The 19128-nt window shown below is 39.3% G+C and overlaps 1 protein-coding gene across 1 annotated transcript in view; it reads left to right on the forward strand.

Annotated features, from left to right (window-relative positions):
• Window positions 1-297: 297 nt before the first annotated feature.
• The window catches only part of COL3A1 (collagen type III alpha 1 chain), a 49532-nt gene continuing 30701 nt past the window's right edge, over window positions 298-19128 (forward strand). Inside the window, exons 1-2 of the mRNA XM_053982617.1 lie at window positions 298-464; window positions 17939-18144. Coding sequence (XP_053838592.1) covers window positions 386-464; window positions 17939-18144 — 285 coding nt within the window. The 5' untranslated portion in view covers window positions 298-385. The remainder of the gene's footprint in view (window positions 465-17938; window positions 18145-19128) is intronic.

A 19128-nucleotide genomic window follows, 5' to 3' on the forward strand; every position in this document is an offset into this window, starting at 1 on the left:
ATGCATATATGGCACATAGAGTGCACACTAATTGTTCATATACAGCGTCAGCATGCATTTTGTATGCACACAAAAGTTCCAGATGTGCTGTGTATCTTGTTTAGTTGACTTTAGTCTTCTGTAAGGCCAAGAGAAATATTAATCATTCATTTACTGTTAGGGGATGGGTCTTCTTCTCATGTTTCAGTAAAGGGGGTGGAAAAGAAAAGTAAGCCAATTTTTTTCCTATTTAAGGCCAAAGCTGGGGAATGCTTGTGGCTGAGTTCTGTACATGGCCCGGTGCTGGAAGGGCAGGGAACAACCGATGTTGCTATTTTGAACAGATTTTTTTCTTCCCCCCCCATTTTTATTTTTGCACAGAGAGTCTCATGTCTAATATTTAGACATGATGAGCTCTGTGCAAAAAGTAACTTTGCTCATTCTTGCCGTGTTTCAACCCTCAGTTATTTTGGCACAACAAGTCGGTGAGTAATTCAAGCTTCTTATGGTTTCATGTTTTTATTTTATTTTTATTTTTATTTTTACCAATAATTTTAATAGCTTGTCAGAAGTGTGTATGCACGAATCTCACCAGAACACTTTTCCTTCACTAATTCAGCAGTCAGATATTTAATGGTGAAGCCGAAAGTTGCAGGGATTTGCAGTATCATCCCAAAGGTTTATCTTTGCTTTGCTTTCTTTAAAGTTAGAAGGACTGTACAGTGCTGTCTGCCTTGGCTGCATTTGTTCTTGTTCTTACTTGTTTTCCTGCTACAGACACTGAGGAGATTCTATGCTATTTCTTTTAACTCTTGGAATAACATTTTAACTGTTAGCTCCATGCTGCCTGGAAGCTTTTTTTCACAAGGAATAAGTCTTTGCTTCCAGCTATTTTATTTGGAGTTCTCCTTTGTACTTGTTTGTCTTACACTGGCAGCGCGGGGGTTTCTTTCAACAACTTGCATGCAGAAAAAAAAAAAAAGCCATAAAATTCTGAATGGTTTTGTTGAAGGAGTTTTTAAGAGTGATATATGAAAATATGTCAGCTTACAGAATTTTTACTTTGGCATAGAACAGGAGGGTAAATTAATTCCCTTAGCTGCAATAGTTTGAATCAGGCATCTGCAGGCTGTTTCAGCCCTTCACGAGACTGATTAGCAGTTGATGGTATGTGGAAGTCCATGCAAGTGTGTGTGTGCATGTTTACAGAGAGCAAGAACACCAAAAACCAACTGAACATGGAATTCAGAGGGGAGAGAAATACTTTGTATACAAGAATTTAACCTAGAGTAAAGATAAGTGTGTTATGAGTATTTAAGTTAAACAGATGACATTCCACAAGTACAGCTGACCTTTTTTGGATGTGCTCAGTTCCTGCTTGCCAGATATTGTAAACCAGACCTTCCTTAAGATAAAACACTTTTCTCTCCTGTAAATATGAAAGATCAGCAATTTATTTATTCTTACAGAGAGGCAAGGAATAACCTTACAATTAACTCGATAAGCAGCAGCCAAAGAAATTGTAGTGCTGTGAAGGAAAGCCAAATGCCTTTAAAATCACACCCTATGCTACTCTGTGCATGAGCAAATCAGACAACAGCCTCTGCAGCACCAGCCTCCCTCACCTAGCACAGGCACAGGCTCAGCCTAAGTGCCTATAAAAAAAAAAAAACCAAAAAAAAACCAACAATGCATATATTCTGTAGAGAGTAACCAGAGTTTACTGTGAACTGATCCTTATCTGTTCTGCTTTGCTGTACACAAACTCTTTCTCCAATAATCTTCAGCAAGCATTATAAAATGCAGTGATTATAAAATGTGTGCTATGAGTTTTCTCTGCTTACAGCAGCAGACAATATGTATATTGTTTATATTTAACATGCAGTAAGAGCTCTATTATATACCTGTGTCTATCATCAGAGGGATAAGCACTAAGAGACAATCCAGTATAAAGAGAAGGAACATCAATTTTATTTCTCTACATAAACAAATCCCTCCTGAGTGCCAGGTCTCCTTCCCTCATTCTAGTCGTATCCCTGGACATTTCTGAGGTGCAACATATATTTGACTCAATAAATGGTAAATTTTGGGTAGAAGAACAATACATAAATGAAGTGTGAATGAGTATTCTCATTTCTCTGCCACATTCCTGTTTCATGGTGTTGTAACATTTCCTTACTGGGCTAACTTCCATACTATTTACAGGGATGAGGTTACACAGAGAGAATGAAAAATCACTGGTTATCCCTTAAAAAATTGGATTCCCTCCTCACTTTAGAATGTTTCTTTCCACACATTTGAGTATGCTTTTCTCACAGAAAATAATAATTGAAGGAATTGATTATTCGTATCACTAATTCATGTGCAGGGCAGGGAATGGACTGGGAAACAAATTTTTCCACAACTGAAAAGAGAATTTCCAGACATGTTGAAATGCTCTCCCTTGTCAAGAAAAATGTTTATATGGTTAGTATCAAATGTAAGTCAATATAAAATTTTCCTTAGGAAAGCCTGCCAGGAGACAAGACTTGGCAAGATATTAAGGAAACTGCTCAGTATACACTGAGTTTAGGGTAGTCAGATGTACCCCTGGGCTATGTGTTTCTTTGTCTTGCTGTAATAGCTTGGAATGGAGATTTGAGTACAGCCTCAGGCTAAACCTCTTCTAGAGCCTGGGATCCAAATACTGCGCAACAAGGAATTTTCTGTGAACTCAAAAGCTGTGTCCTTGTTACCCATCGGGATGTTTTTAGCCTGGAGGTGAAATCACCTTGACACAATCCAGGTTTTCTGATGTGTGTCAGGGCTTTCCAGCCCTGCCCATGTTCAAGATAAGATGCCCCCTGACGGCTGACAGGACATGAAGCCAGCACTTTGGACAGGACAGATGACTCAGAGTCCAGCAATGTATATTGGGTTCCACCCCTTGAAGGCACCTTCACATCCGGCATATTAAACTACTCAAAAGTGCAAGATATTAGAATGCTTCTTTAGGAAAGAAATCCATTCTCCACCCAAGTTGTGAAAGCATTTGCTAAGCCTTGCAGCCTGCATTCATCCCATTTATCTTGAGTTTGCAGAGGCAATCATGACAGCTACTTCCAGAAGACAGAATAAATTTTAGCTAGCCAGACTGGAGGTATTTAGCAGTTTCCACTGCCTACAAAGGAAGCACATCCACAGTGCCCTCACATCAGTGCCAAAAGGGAAGTCGGATGGATTTGGGCCTGTCTCAGCTGCATCTGTGATGCTTAAAGGACACCTCAGTCAGCCAGAACAGGACACTTCTCGTAGGTACACCCCAGTCCTTGAGGAACTTCACTGAGGTCATTAGGAAAACTCTACTGCTCTGAAAGCAGTGAGGCAGCAATGCCAGAAACCCTTCAATATTATTCCAAGTAATTTTTTGCTCTAAAGTAATTTAGTGTTTTCCTTGTAATGCAAGTATTATCTTGGATGTTTGGTCAGGAAACTCATTTCTGAGGTAATGGCTGAATGCTAAAATCTCTCCGGCAAGACTTATTGACCTTTCATATTACTTTCAGTTGCAAATTGCAGTTTTAAAATGATATATAACCATTACATGTAGGTTTCAGGAGGCAGCATGCAAATGAATTTTCCTGCTGAGCACTCATTTCTGATCCCAGAGAAAAGAATGATATTTTAGGAAAATTTGTAAACAGCTGATTTGGCCATTTTGCTTTCTTTTTTTATTAACTGGGAAGGATTGGATAGCATGTGAAGTGGATGGGTACTGTACAGATGTAGTTTACTTGTGAGACTGCCAGACTGTCATGTTTAGCAGTTAGCTGTATGGAACACTGCACACATGTGCTCTTTGTTGATAAATTTCCAGTTTAAGGGTAATGCTAACAACAGAACTATCTCTCCTCAAAGGTTTTGATAACTCAGAAAGGTTTCCCTCCAGAATTTTGACAGTAAAACCAGATGATGCACATCAGTGTGCCAAGAGATAATTAACCATCATAAGTAACCTGGACAAAGTAACGCAAAGTAATGAAATATCTGAGGTCTACTCCTCTTCTTCCATTTTTCCTAGCTATTTTTTACCAAGCACACAGCAGACAAGGTTATGCTTAGGAAAATTGAAACATTCCTTTCTGGTCTGGAAAAATAATGCTAAATGAAAGCCTGGGGAATCCACCCCCTCCAAACATTATATATATGTTCTTGGAAATATGACAAATTTCATAAACACATTTTATATCACACACCCCTGGAACACATTAGCCTTAGGAAAATGAGACAATTATATAACCCTTTCATTATTTTCCAGATTTGTTTTTGACTTGAGACCAGATCACCAAATCTACACAGACTGATTTTTCTGAAAGAGGAGGTGGAGTTGGAAACATCCACTGCTTTATTACACGGGGAAGAGAAAGAGGTAGAAGGGTGTTGTTGCTGGCACAAACCTCACTGTTGATGCCTCGGTCAGAGTCATTATGTTTGCTCTCCTCTTAATGCTGCAGATTACAAGCAGATCCTATTTCCTCTTCCAGCTTCTGCCAAAGGGTTGAGGTTTGAAATAAGCAGCCAGGTGTCACTTGCAAACTCTGCTGATGCCAGCCTTATAAAACAGCTGGGGGAGAGTTGTAATTAATGCTACTCAAAAAAGAAAAGAAATTACCATCACTTTTTTTGTTCCATAGGCTGGCTGAGAAACCAGACTGACACTATTCCATTAGTCATTGTCCCAGTTATGTGCTGGTGTTGTTCACACCTTGCTTTAATCAGAAATCTGCAGAAAATGGGACATACCTGCCCTTGTAATTGGGACAGTGTACTGCGGGTCGGCAAAGGCAGCTATGCAGAGCAGCATTTAGCATTTGGGCTTAAGAGCAACCTCTTCAGAGTTGAAAGGTTCAGCCTAGCAGGAAGGGCAAGCAATAACAAAGTGCACTTTCCCAGGCTAGCGGGCACCTGGAGCACTGTATTGCTCTTGATGTTTCTGTGGTAGGTTCCTAGTCTGCTGAAGAGCACAAGCCACAGTTGCTGTAAGAGTTGCAAGATTTAATTTGTTGGTTTGGAGTAATAACTTGTCAAAGCTCACAGAATTAGATATTAGTGCAATGGTCATACCATTAATACTCCAGATGAAGCTGTACTTTAGTTGTGCTTGTTTAAGAAACTGGGCAAAAGATCTCAGTTAAGGAAAGAGAAATTGTTGGCAATGGCAAAGATATGTTGTTAACAAATAGGGGGTTTTATAGTCTTAAAGTAACTGGATTAGAGCCCTACACCATTGCAGTTTGATATGATGGAGCACAGTTCATTATTGGCAGCACCCAAAAAAACAAAACAGTGTTGAGAAAGGACTAATAAAATCTGTTCTGATTCAGCATTGCTACTGTAAGTTCATTCTCCATATTGTAGCCTGGTAATTGTAGATTACATGACTTTAACATGGTTTGGAGTTCAATATCTACCGCCAATTGTCTATAATTTTGAGACATTCTGATTCTGGTTTTTGGCAGATGATGAATAACGTTCAACCCTAAATAGAACAAAAATTTCAGTGTCATCATTTACCTGCTGCAATACTTTACCAGCCTATCCCTGCTTCTACATATCCATGGTGATACAGCTTGTCCAGAAGAACTGGGCACAGATGTGATTCCTGCTCCAGGAGGGGTAGAGGAAGAGTTATTTTACCTCTGTAACTTCAGGTCAGGCTATTGAGGGCAGCATGGCTGGGTGCAGCAAATGCTGCAGCCCTGGCCCTCAGTGTGCTGCCCATCTGCACCCCAGGGGATGCTGTAGATTCCTCCTGGAGGGCTGGCTCTCTGGGGCCTTGCTCGTCACAGCAGTGGTGTCCCTGTGACAGAGGTGCTATGTGGTGGCTCACTGCTGGCAGCTTCCCACAGCCTTGGTGACTGCTGCAGGACAGTTATTTCTCTAGGGGTTTTCTTCTACTGAATCTTTTGATGCACAGGGTTCATGAAGCTTTCCTTTCTGTCCTCTCTGTGGCTTCCCTGACAAGAGACGTTTTGTCACTGGAAAAATCTGTAAGGAATTCCCACAGAATTCCCAGATTTTTCTCCATTCAACACAGTCAGTCTTTGTTTCAGGGAAATAAGATTTACATATTTATATGTGGTGGCCATGCTATTAATATTTCTCACATGGCTTTGAGACTGTATTAAAAAAGAAAAATTCAAATATTAACCCTTGCATTGCTTCTGACTATGGTTAATCAAGAGAGAACCTCCAAGTAAAAAATTACAAATTACTGGAATCAGAAAGTCTCTTCTGTAAGTACAAGAGAGACAGGGGGAGGTCTGCTAACCCTATCTTAAATGCTGGAAGTCTGCAAGGAGGAATGAGATCCACGATTGGCTGTAGAGTAGCTCATCTTTCACACAGAGGTATAGTACATTGTTTTTTTCATTTATATTTTCAAGCAGTCGTTATTTTTTTCTCATCTTCTATTTTATAGGAAAGGTTCTTTGAATTTTGATTTGAGGAAACTTAACCTACTTCCACCACTGCTTCTCTTTATTTATTTTCACTTCAGAGCCAATCTTGTCTCTGAGTTTGCAAAGTGGAAGCCTCTGCCTGTTTCATGTCAACATGACAATGGAAAACATGATATAACCCCCTCCAACAACAACCGTTTGTTGGCTTTAGTTTGGATAAACTTCAGCTCTGGGACTTCTGGCTTTGTTTAGTTTAGCAGAAGAGATTCCTTTCAGATTAGCTCAGAGACTACTTCCATTTTCCCCCATTTATGTCAAACCCTTCATTTAAACATGAACTATCAGAATGAGAATGAAAATAGTACCTCCTTTAACAATGTCTACACATTTTTGTCTTGCTTTGATTCACACAAGTACTCCATGAAGAGATGTCTGCCAGGAAGGAGAAAGCATGCACAGGACTTTGAACAGGGTAATGAAAATATATATATTTCAAGGCTGAATGTGGTCTTTTGTTTTGAAAGCCTAGGCCTTCTCCTACAGCTAAAGGGACGCCCAAATGACTGCCAAGAAATGAGGGATGTGACTTGTAAATTTAAGACTTTAGCAGAGTTTGGCCTTCAGCAAAATGCAAAGTTATCCACAGCCACTGGAGACACATCCCTTTCTGCTGCTGGATTTCTCTTTCAAGTTGCTGTGCATCCCACCCTGGAGAGTTCACAAGCACCTCTGCTCTCCCATCAGGTGAAACCTTTCCTCCTGAGTGCAAACCTTTCTTGGGCAGCTTCAGGCACTCCTGTATTCCCAACTCCAGCACTGCAAATGGCAACAGAATCACAGGAACAACCCAGGCACGTTTTGCAGCAGTAGATATGAAAGGATGATCTGTGTCTGGAAAATACTTCCCACAGCAATTCAGCTCTGGCAGTTCTTGGAAAACTCCTGGACATAATCAGTTCCCACTGAAGCTCCCTGCAGTTCACGCCCAGTGACCAGTCGGTGCGTTAGAAGGCTGTCTGCAGCAAACATCTTTTTTTTTCTCTTCTTTCCCTTTGTGCTGCTTCTTCTCTTTTCCTTCTTTCCATTTTCTTTTAGGAAAATAAGCAAGAACAAAATTGCATCTTTTTTTCCAAACAGATGAGACAGAAACAATTGCTCATCCAAACAGAGTTAATGGGAAATATGGGAAGCATCGCTCATTGTTCCTTTGATGTTCACTGTAATAGCCATGCTGAGCATCAAAGGAGAATAAACTACATCCCCCATGCTTTCCTTCAGCTATAAGCAGCAAAAATAGGATTCATATTTTCTTGGAAAACACTTTTATGTTCATGAGAGCCTCTTTAAAAAAAAAAAAAACCTACAGTTTCTCTGGTTTTGTCTTTTAATCTACTGTATGGTGTTTGCTTGTTTCCCTACAGAGCAGTAGTCATTCCGTGCCAGCTGTTTAAGAGAAGAATGTCCTAGTGAAAGCAAACAATGGGCTGTGTAGTGGGAATTGCAAATCTTTGAAAAGAGTAATTGAAATCTACTCAGACATTTTGAAGATTCTTTGCACAATATTCTGAGGCTGTTGGTGGCTTAGCTGTTGGCAGGGTGGTCCTCTTTGTAGCTCCCTCTTTTTTGTATGAACAGAATAGGATTAATATGGAGGAGTGAGGGGAAGAAAGAAGAGAGGTTTTCTATTTCAAATTATTATTTCTGAGCAGCTGAAGAGAGAAAGATTGCTGTAAATATCTTTCAGTGAAAAATCAAAAAAAGTGAATTGTACAGAACCTATTCATTTATCAGGTGTTCTCTGGCTCCAGCTCTTCCACCCATACCTTTTAAGGGCTGCAGCAGATAAACTGTGCTGGATGGGGTTGTGTCTGCTGCAGATGTTCTAGCCCTCCTGGGCTATGTGGTGCTGTTTATTCTCACCCTGTGCCAGCTGGGGTTGTTGCTGCACAGAGTAGGAAGAGCTAAATATGTGCCAGGCCTCAGGCAGCCACTTCAGTAGGAAGGCTGCTGACCTCTGATATTAATAAAAAGCCAGCCTTCTGCTTGCAGGCTCTTCGCTGCACCAAAAGTGAGAATTTTCACCTCACAAGGGAATTAGATTAATTAGGGAAGATCCATAGGTCTTTGTGCTTGAAAAATGGCCAGGCATAGAACTTGATATTTAAAAGTGTCTCCAAAATTAAGTTGTCTTTGGTACCCTGAGAAAACTCTCACAATACTTACTTTAGTAGCCCTAGGAGGTTGACAATAAGAGCGTTGTATCCAGGGTACAAATAGCCATTTAATATCCTCTATGAGGCAGATTAAGAAGAATTTCAAATACTGCCATTCATATCCAACAAACTGTCCAAAATGGATGTGGGGTGAATTAGTACAAACTGGAATAAGGAGTGAATGAATACAAACTGTTTTGCAGATGAAACTAGGTTAATGATGCTCTATGCATTTTGAACCCCACCACAACCTTCTGAATTACAAATACCCTTAATTTATTGGCAGCCAAAGATATGATTCTTTTCTTTAGACAGTATGCCAGAGCACTTTAATCCTTCATTGGAATATGAAATGCAAGAACCAAATCCTTCATTTACTTCCAACTTCTGAAATTACAGGGAAACCAATAAAATTGTGCAGGGACTTAGGCCAGCATAGAATTTGCCCCCCTGCTGCTTTACTCATCTCAGATGTAAATCCATTATGGCTGTGGAGTTATACTGGGGTGACTTTGTCCAAGGTATCTGAAAATATAAATGATATTACCACATGTATTATACTGCCATTGTAACATTTCCCATCTGCTTCAGCCTCAGGAGAGAAGCATTGAATCAGGCTGATCTCTTCCAAGGCAAACCACAGAAACAGCATTGCATAAATCTGTTAGTTCTCTCACAGAGCTGAGGGGAAAGAGAGGATCATGTCCCACTTGAAATTTTAATTACCTACCAAAAATTATTTTAATTACAAATTTAGTCAATGCAAAATGAAAGTCATACATTTTTCTCCCCACCATATTTAGGTTTCACCAAGCCAGAAGCTTAAAACATCATTAAATAAGTAGTTATAGTTCAGTGTTTTAAATGAGGTTCTATGTGGACCAAGCTTTAACAATTATCAATTCCCATGCATTCCCTTTCTCTTATCAGATCAAAAGATGAACCTCTCTTTCCCAATGTTTTGGATCTGTCAGAGTGGTTGTAGAGTCTGGGAAACCGGTGCACAATGACTTTTCCAGTTTTTTCTTTATTCTTCCCACAACAGACCTATTGCAAAAAAAACGTCTCAATGAACCCTCCAATGTTATAAACTCTTCCTGGTCCTTGCTGAAATCAGGAATGCAGAAGTATGTCTTTGAGCTACACCTTGGGGGTGATTTTTTTGATTTTTTTTTTTTTTTAAAGTTTGGCAAAATCTTGTGCTGTATTTTAGTAATTTTTTCCCCATGATTGATCCTAGTAATGTTGAGCTTGAACTATTACTTTTCTTTAGAAATATGTTAGGCCAGCTTCTTATGGAATACATTTGCAAGTGGTCAAGTGTTCAAAGCTAACATTACCTTGACACTTGGATTCTGACCCTAGAAGTCTTCATTGACTGCCCAAGGCATGAGCAGGATGCATGTTTAAAGAAACTAATAAATCCATTAAATCATCAGAAATCATATTGGACCTTGAATTTATGTCCATTTTTGCTTAGTTTAAGACACAAGTCCTTATGCAAGAATTTGGTATCATTTACTCTAACGATAAGAAGCATGTTAAAATCATATTACTGCAGAGTAGTAGTAGAATTTATGTCAGCACTACAACTAAATGGCCACAAATGAAGTTCTTGCAGCCTGTTGCTTATTTTTAGCATGACATCGCATGGTACAAAAGGTGATGTGCCAAAAAATATTGTAATGTAAGAACAGAGGGGATGGAAAAATCTCATAGGCATTTTACCAGTAATTGAAGAGTAGCTGAAGTATGATGCAATGGTCCTTCTAAAAGGGTTTGAGTGCACTAAATTATGATGAAATGTCTTCTTACTTTGTGTCCTGCTCTAATGCTAATGTTACCCTTAGTAAAAGATTTGATATGTCAGGCACTGAAGAGCTTCATTTACCACCATAATGATTAGAAGCTAACATCTTTTAGGTCTGATTCAGAGCCCAGTAAAATCATGGGAGTTCCTGATGATGCAGTGGTTACCCTTAATCAGGGAGGAATTATCTGAATTCTGCAGCTTATGGCAAAAAGAGGTTGATGTCTACTAAAAAGACAGAAGCATAAATATAATTTAGTCACAGAGTCAGCCTGTTGAGAGGGGACACTGGAGAGGAAATCCCAGAGTAATATCTCAATACAGATGGTTATTCAGGGATATCTTCCTCCCATGCAAAAAGCAGTTTACCCATGATGTTGTCAAGGAATAGCTAAGAACAAAAGGGATATAACTGTCTCTTGAATCCAGCAGAAGTTTATCCTCAAAATGATTTTTATGAATTCAGGAACAGACAGTCAACATTTCTCTGGGCAGCCCCAAGAAAGAAGCAAGGTGATAGGTATTGAGCAGTCTGCTCTACCCTTTCCCTTGTATGACTCAGCTTGAAATGACAGTTCTGCCAAAAAACAACCCTCCCCAACTAAACCAGCAAAGAAACCGCCCTGAACTTTGTTTGCTTATTGCCAGTTTTGAAACAAGCCAGGTCTTTTGCCATGGTTTCTCATGCCAGACACCAGCTGAAGCAGTGAGGCTGTTGTGCAACAGCATCTCTGGTGGGATATCTCTGGCCACTATTTTGAATCAGGTGCTTTAAACCACACTACCTTTTGGGAAGAACAGCGGCTCTCTGAAGATAAAGAAGAAAAATTAGTTTTTAAATCACACTTTGAAAGATTAGAAAAAAGCCAACAGTCTGCAGGGGAAATAGAGACATTTTGTGTTTTACTTGGTAACAATTATGCTTAGGATCTATTCTAATCCTGATATTTCTAAAATTTTTTAAAGGCTGCAGAAAGGTTGTGGCATTTGTAGCATATAAACACAAATGAAGGGAACAATGAGCTGTTTAAAATGCAAGCACTTGTTTGTACCAATGCAGGCTTGCTTTTTTCTTATTTATTTTGTAATCTGATATACAGACTGGGTGGGTCTCGAAGCAAGGGCAGTTTGGCTGTGTGACACAAAGATCCTTTACCTGAGGATCCAGACTCTTCTGTACATTGCCAGTGAAACAGCACATGATTCCATCCTGCAACACCTCTGACAGACAAGTGCGGTATTATGCTTAGTCAGCATTCTTTTAAGCAGCTTTCTCTTTCTTCTGCATCTGAGAAAAGGGCAAAACTGGGACTAGCACAGCAGCAGAACTCTTCCAACACCAGCTTTCTTGGCAGACAAGCATCCCTAGAAGTAAGAAAGCTTCAGTTTCATTCTGAAAGCACAGGATGTAGTTGTCCTTTTTGGTGTGAAACGTGGGAAGTCTGTGAACTATTCATTCATGCTCCTTTTCCATTCCACCTGATAGCAGCTCGTCCTTCTACAGCTCTCAGAGCACCAATGGATTTTTATGGTTGACCCACTCCATATAGGTCAGCATTTAGCTGTTTAAGGTGTTTGGGTCTCCATTTAGGTGTTTAATAAATGGAGGTTTCACTACCTCCAATCACATGTGGACAAGCCTTACAAAATATTTCATCAGTACTATTAAACCTGAAAATATCCTAATAGGTATGGATACCTAAATTGGCCCTTATGCACTATGTGAAATGTGAAATGGATTCAATTAATTACCTGTTTAAGACAATTCCAGCTGAGAGAATGTTTGAAGGCCTTGCAGTTGAAAAAAAAAAAAAAAAAAAAAAAAACCAAACAAACAACCCAACTGGTTAAACCATTTATTTTCCTTTTTTTTCACCTCTTTTCTGAATCCTGAGACCCAGACAGGGTTTGAGCCCTTTCGAGTACTCAGCACTGACCGGACATGCCAACAAACCAGGCCATCCCAGCTCCTCCAGCCAATTCATTCATTATGAGAGTCTGCTTGTTTCCATTACTAATGATGGGATGGAACGAGTGTGTTTGGGTTTCTTATAAACATCATCCTCATACCAGACAGGGAGCCCAAACCATTTGCCTCGAGGTAGATGCTGTGGCATTCTTTTCTGCTCAGGAAATGGAAAGCGGTATTGCTGCACATGCTGGGGTGGATTCCTCCACCTACTCCAGTAGGAGACTGATAGTGTTTCTATTGAAAGTAGACAACATTATCTTCCTTCTGCTTTATGCTTTGCTTAAACAATGTATCAGACCGTGCTGGGTATGCAATTAACAGATGTATTTACTACAGAAGAAATGTAAAACAATTTTTGAAGTACTCATCCTGTAAAGGAAATGACCAAAACTAGGTCAGGGTGAGGAAGCACAGGTTTTGTACAGTTAAAAGAGTAATACAAATGCTCTTCTTAACTTCATCAGGCTTTGGATTCTGTCAAAGTTAGAGGCAAGGCCTTCTTCATCTTGGTGCTTTAGCCTTTACCAGATTCACTTTAAATACAGCAGAAGCTGTTTGTTTGACTCATTGTGTTTGTGATCAGGTTCTCACAGACCAAATCTCCTCAGTTTTGCTTCCCAGGCCACCATCAGGCAGCTGCTGGAGGATCATGAGTCACCCCCTGTGTGGACTATTGCCCTCTCTGAGGCAGAACCAGACTAGTTCAAGATGTTTTTTTAATTTCTAACCCTTTAGTCACATCTCTGTAAATGGGATATGTGAATCTGCTACTAATGCAATAGCTGGACATTGCCTTTGTCCAAAGTGGAAAAGCCTGTGGTTTTAGAGGATACTATTAGGAAATATTTTCCTTTTGCCATAAAATTGTGGTTAAGTCATGATCATGGTGCTTGCACAAATGCAAAGCCAAAACCAACTACAGAGTAGGTCAGATTCTCATGTGATAACTCCCCTTCACCTCACTGGGACTGGGATTATGTCCCGGATGACATCTGTCATCTTTCAGGCCATATGACAATGGCCATCTGTGTTTTCCCTTGCACACATTTGGGCTCTTCTATGTACCCCACTTATAGGTCCTTTGGAACTAAATTGTGATTTTCCTTTCAGCTTTCACTATTGGTCTGCTTATGGACAGTTGCCAGTCTTCCTAGAACAGGAAATAATTCAAAATCAACATAAAATTATTGTCTTGCCTTTTTTTTTTATTTTATTCACTATTTAGGCTGGACCAGGGAAGTGCTACACACAGCAAAACCTATAACAATATGAGTGCTCGGTAAAAAGCCTAATTTCAAATTAATTCAGGCTTTCAAATATTAAACTTTTATAACAGTGCACTAGAGATTGACACAGGGCTTCCAACAAAGCATTGCAGTAAGTGCCACAAAAGTGAAGTACTGTATAGCCATCATATTTAGGGCTTTGGGAGGAAGAATAAGGTTGTGCATTGCCATAGACAAATACTGTTGAGTTCTAATGTTTCTTAAATCTCAGGCTAATGGGTTTGTTTAGGAATCAATAAGAAAAGCTGGCTAAGGCAAGTATGTGGCTGTTATACCACAAGTCTAGAAGCAGACAAGTCAGCTTTTTTATAACCTCATTATTCCTATATGTTACTCACCAGTGCTTTAGCACAAATCAGCTTTCCAAAGGATTTTGAAGCTAACAGTTAATCTTTATGAGCAATGCAAAATGCATTATGTCATAACATGCTGACACACAGATCTACATCTGAGCACAGAGGGGGTGTCTTTAACACCCTAAGTCTTCCCAGATGTAAGTTTCCTTTGGAAATCTATTTAATACTTTCATTCTGCCAAAGGGCTACAGCAGTTTTCATTGCAGCTCTCCTAGCTTATTTCTTAATTCATTTAACAATGTCCAGAAAGTTAGAAGCAAATATGAATATCATTATATCCATATGTCTTCAAATTTTTGTCGTCTTCCTGTTAAATAATGCCATCTACTGTAGCATAACTGAATGACAAGCTTGTAGAAATGCAGAGAAATCTCCTTTATTTCCTTATTAATGTAAAATTATCAGTCGTTGTGACATATTTTAAATGTTCACGTTTTTTATTGATATACGGCAGGTGAGTATTCGCAGTGTGAAAAATTGGGCACTGAAGAAAGACTCTGCTTCTGTCTTGGAAACAGAATCTTTATTAACCAGCAGTGCAAAAACAGGGGAAAGATGGCCTTTTTCTGCTCCTCATTGGAGCTGTCCTCTTTGCTGTTAGGTAGCAAGATCACATATCTGAAAATAACAACAACAAAACGAATCAATTAAAAAGAAGAATTATGAAAAAATTGACATAGGGATGTTTATATCCTTGGATATGAATTTCCTGGTAAATAAGGACCTTCTTGTTTTAAACACATAGTTTAAAATAATGTGGTTTTGAAAGACTAAGAAAGTTATATTGGGAGCTGAAAATCAGAATATTACAATTAATCAAACACATCTTTTGGGTACAGAAAAGTGTGTATGCTATGCATCCCTTTATATGTGTATGCAATTCATTGAACTGTATATTACAACTGCAATAGTAACAATATCAGGTTTTTTTAACTCCATGCAATGGTGTTTTTATTTAACAATTATGACTTGCCCTAGAAAAGAGGAATTTCTCCCCTTCCTTATTATGTTTACAAATGAAAAGAGCATTTTGACCTGTGGAGCTGGTAGGTGCTTAAGCAGAGTGACAGCTGAGTAGTCCATTGCTCTGGATGATGTGGATCTGTGCCCATCCATGCTCTCCAGGGTGCATCCAACCACTCTTTCAGCATGGCTTACCAGCTCTGACCTCCCCAGCAGTTCTGCCTCCCACAGCTTTCGAGGGTTTCACATGTGCAACGAGCCACCCTATGATTTGGTTTTTCTCTTGAGTCACTTCAGAGGCTACAAAGGTTTCATTCATAATGCTTCCCTTCTACGTTTCAGCCTTCCTGTTTGTCAGGAAATATTTGTCATTAGCCTTGTCAAGACTGGGCAGCCTGGTTTTTCCCTAAGTGTCCACAGCATGATCCTGGTTTGTGAAAAGGAGGAAAATGTTTCTTGCAGAAACAGTCAGCACCTAAGCAGAGAATCAGCTTATTTACCTGGGATCCACGGATATCATTTTGTGGGTGAGGACTGGGAAGCCAAACAACGTTTTAGAAACTAGCTCTAGCTTGGCAGATCAAGGAAGGATTGTTTGGCACATGTTAGGCAGATTGTTAGGTGGTGTCCTTTGAAGCAGCATCCTCTGACATGTGGGTGTGGGGAAGAGACTGTCATGGAAATGAGCAGTTCTTCTCCATCTCTCTTGTGTAGAATATGAAGTTTCTAGAGAGGCCCAAAAGGGGTGGAAAAGGAAAATTTGAGTTTCTAAGTGATAGAGAATGTCTGAGGGGAGTGAGTTTTCATATGTCATTGGAAGGTTTTCCATTTTAAGATTTTTTGTGTTGTCAAAGGAAGGTAAAATACTGAATCCCAGCTTGATATCAAGCAAATATATATATATATATAAATATATATATATATATATATATATAAAAATATATATATAAATATATATATATATATAGGCTTGAAAATGTCTGGAATGGGTTTTTGAAGCTTTGTTGTTCTAATCAAGATAGTGGTCAAAATCAACTCTTAACCATAAGGAGTGGCAGCCTTAACAAGTCAACATTTTCCTGCTTGCTTCTTTTATAATTAAAGTGCAAAAATAACACAAGATGGTGTGCATGGACATGGACAGCCTGTAGTAGGATTGAAACTGGGAAAAGAAACTCTCCTGTCCCATGGAGTGCTCTGCCCCAAGACCTGCACTCTGGCTCTCCCTTAAGGAAGCCATGATTGTTTTCCCCATTGCCCTTCCAGAACTCGTAGGAGGTAATGAATTTCATGGGTGAAATAGAGGAAAATATCAGGTCAAAATGACCAAGGAAAAGCAGCTGAGAAAGTGGGAAGGGAGCAGGGCAAACTAAGCTCAGTTGAGCACATGGCAGTAAAGGGGAACTGCAATAAAGGTACAAAATAAAAGGATTCTCAGAAGATGAAGAGGGAAGTTACATGTTATGGGAAAGGTGAAATGCAGAGGAAGCATGAAAAGAGAGGAAACACATCTAAGTATGCACATTGCCAAAGAACATTGGTGTGGAATGGGAATACACACCCATAAATACAGAGAGGGAGAAAAAGGAAAAAAAGAGACCAGGGTGCTAATGCAGTGGTGGAAAGATTAAAAACAGAGATTAAAGATGCAGAGAGGAAAAAAAAAAAAAACGGGACTGCATAACCCATAGGAAAGAACTGCAATAAATTTCAGCTCAGTCTCATACTAGATAATTGTGGCCATTACAATTTGATGATATTCAGAAATTTCTGCCTGGAGCCAGTGGCAATTTTAATGTCAATGTGTCAATTGCCAGTGGCAATTTTTTCCTAAGGAAAGGAGATTTGAATTACATCTTTTGTCATTTTGCTTTTCTTTTTGAAGGGTGGTGTATAGTAGGTAAATTATCCTTGTATTAAAGTTTTAAGAATGATGTAGGCATAAAAATAGCTCTTTCCCCTGAATGTTCTTTTTATAAATTGAATTATTTTTAATTATCCATGAAAAAAAGTCTTATTAAATTATTCATGACATTCAGTGATACTTATGTTTGCAATCTAAGACTTCTAATAACATCTATAAAACTTAAAATGAGCTTGTAAAACTCAAGTTAGATGCTCTTAGTGTTATTTTATATTAGGTTCTTAAATGGCCTGGCTTTCTGGATCATGTTTCTCTAAGAAAATACCAATCCAAAATTTAATGTGTCAAGGTAGTTTTTGTCAGCCTTGTCATATTCATAGTCTATCACAAGTTTGATCAGTAAAACAGCTGTTGGAAGGTATTCACAAAGCCATGAATATTACACATGAATAAGCTTTTTTTCTGAAAAAAAGACACTTGTAACTTTTAATCAGGCCAGCTGATGCAATAATTGCAAACCATTTGGGCAATTAATGTGAATGTTCTTCCAGATCTGTCACATACACTGGCTTTCAAAAAACTCTTTGAAACCCCTTGGTGGCAGCTGTTAATGTAAGATGCTGGAGACAGGGGTTGGAGCTGGACAGATGGCCTATTCCACATCCATGTGCAAGTGCTCCTGTGGGCACATGGGGCCAGTGGCACTCTTGCTGGAGAGCTTAGGCACAGTTACTCTTTAGCTGCAGCAGAGAATTAGATTGCTAATTAGACAGCAATTCTGTCTGACACTAAAATTACTCAAGACAGATTATCAGAGATTTAATTGGGCTTTGGCTCAGCTCCAGGAGGTTTCCACTGATGTCTGTTTATAAACTCAGAGCAGACTCTGCAATTAATGTAACAGATCCCCCCAGTGCCTGAAGAGCAGCATTTAGCCTTTTACTTCACGTGCATGAACCAGGAAACTAAACAAACCATCCAACAGTTTTCATGTTACTCATTTGTAATTTGGAAAACACATTTGAAATAATATCCAATTTTGTCTCTCTTTCCAGTCACAGGATGTACCCATCTTGGGCAGGCTTATGCTGACAGGGATGTTTGGAAACCAGAGCCATGCCAAATCTGCGTGTGCGACTCGGGATCTGTTCTCTGCGATGACATCATCTGTGATGATCAGGAGCTGGACTGCCCCAACCCAGAGATTCCTTTTGGAGAGTGCTGTCCAGTATGTCCACAAACAACAACACCACCTCCAAGAGTAAGTTTATTCTTACTGTGGTTTCTTTGGTGTTGCTGCCTTCTTGATGCATGTCAACCTCAATTCGTTTTGGCTTAGACGTTCTTAAATGCTTTTGTTTTCAATGCCACTTTCTGAATTTAGACAAATACTTAGGATGGAAAATGCAGCTGATGATATTAAGTCTTCCAACTCAGTTTTATGTAGATAACGGGCACCAAAATAGTAGAAAGGGACAGAGGGCAGCAACTAGGCATTACATTTTTCATTTTATGGAAAAGCATAGGAATAATGCAAACACCTTATTTTTTACTTCATACTCAATCCATATCCATTAAAATAATGCCAACACAGAGTCAAAGAAAATTAGAGAACTTTCATAGCATCTCTGAGTCTGCATTTCTTATCAACTCAATTCTACACCATCACAGAATGAATTTCCTTTTGCAGGCTTATTGCTGACTTAATGCCCTGTAAAGGAAAGGTGATTATACATACCTAATTTATCACCATCTTTTTATAGTCACCAACACTATAGAAACCAGTTGCAGCAACTTAGCCTCAGGAAAATCAAGAATGTTAATATATGCCAAGCCCCCTGCCTAAGTCTTTCAATGAGTGAGCCAGCTATACTGAGCTTTCAGCTTATCTGAACATGTCACCAGTGTTAAAGATCCGTGAGGTTCTGTTACAGTACCTAGGTTGCCACAGACACATTAAAAATCCTTATCTAGAAAATAAGAGAGTGATAGAGAAGTGAGGAAGAGAGAGAAGATGCATTTCTGCAGCTCTACAGCACATCTGCTTACACATGGAATGTCACACACAAATATGTCACATACAGATATGTCACCTAGTCTTATTTGCACCTCACTAGCAGTACTCCACTGCTCCCAGGATCCCCTGAGCTACTTCACTGAACATGTTGAGAGGTGGAAATGAGTGGTGTAGACAAGCATGCTGGAGATTTAAGTACACCTCCCTCTCTTTGTTTAGAGACTCTTC

Source organism: Vidua macroura, chromosome 7 (assembly GCF_024509145.1).
Source record: "Vidua macroura isolate BioBank_ID:100142 chromosome 7, ASM2450914v1, whole genome shotgun sequence".
Classification (NCBI taxonomy): domain Eukaryota; kingdom Metazoa; phylum Chordata; class Aves; order Passeriformes; family Viduidae; genus Vidua; species Vidua macroura.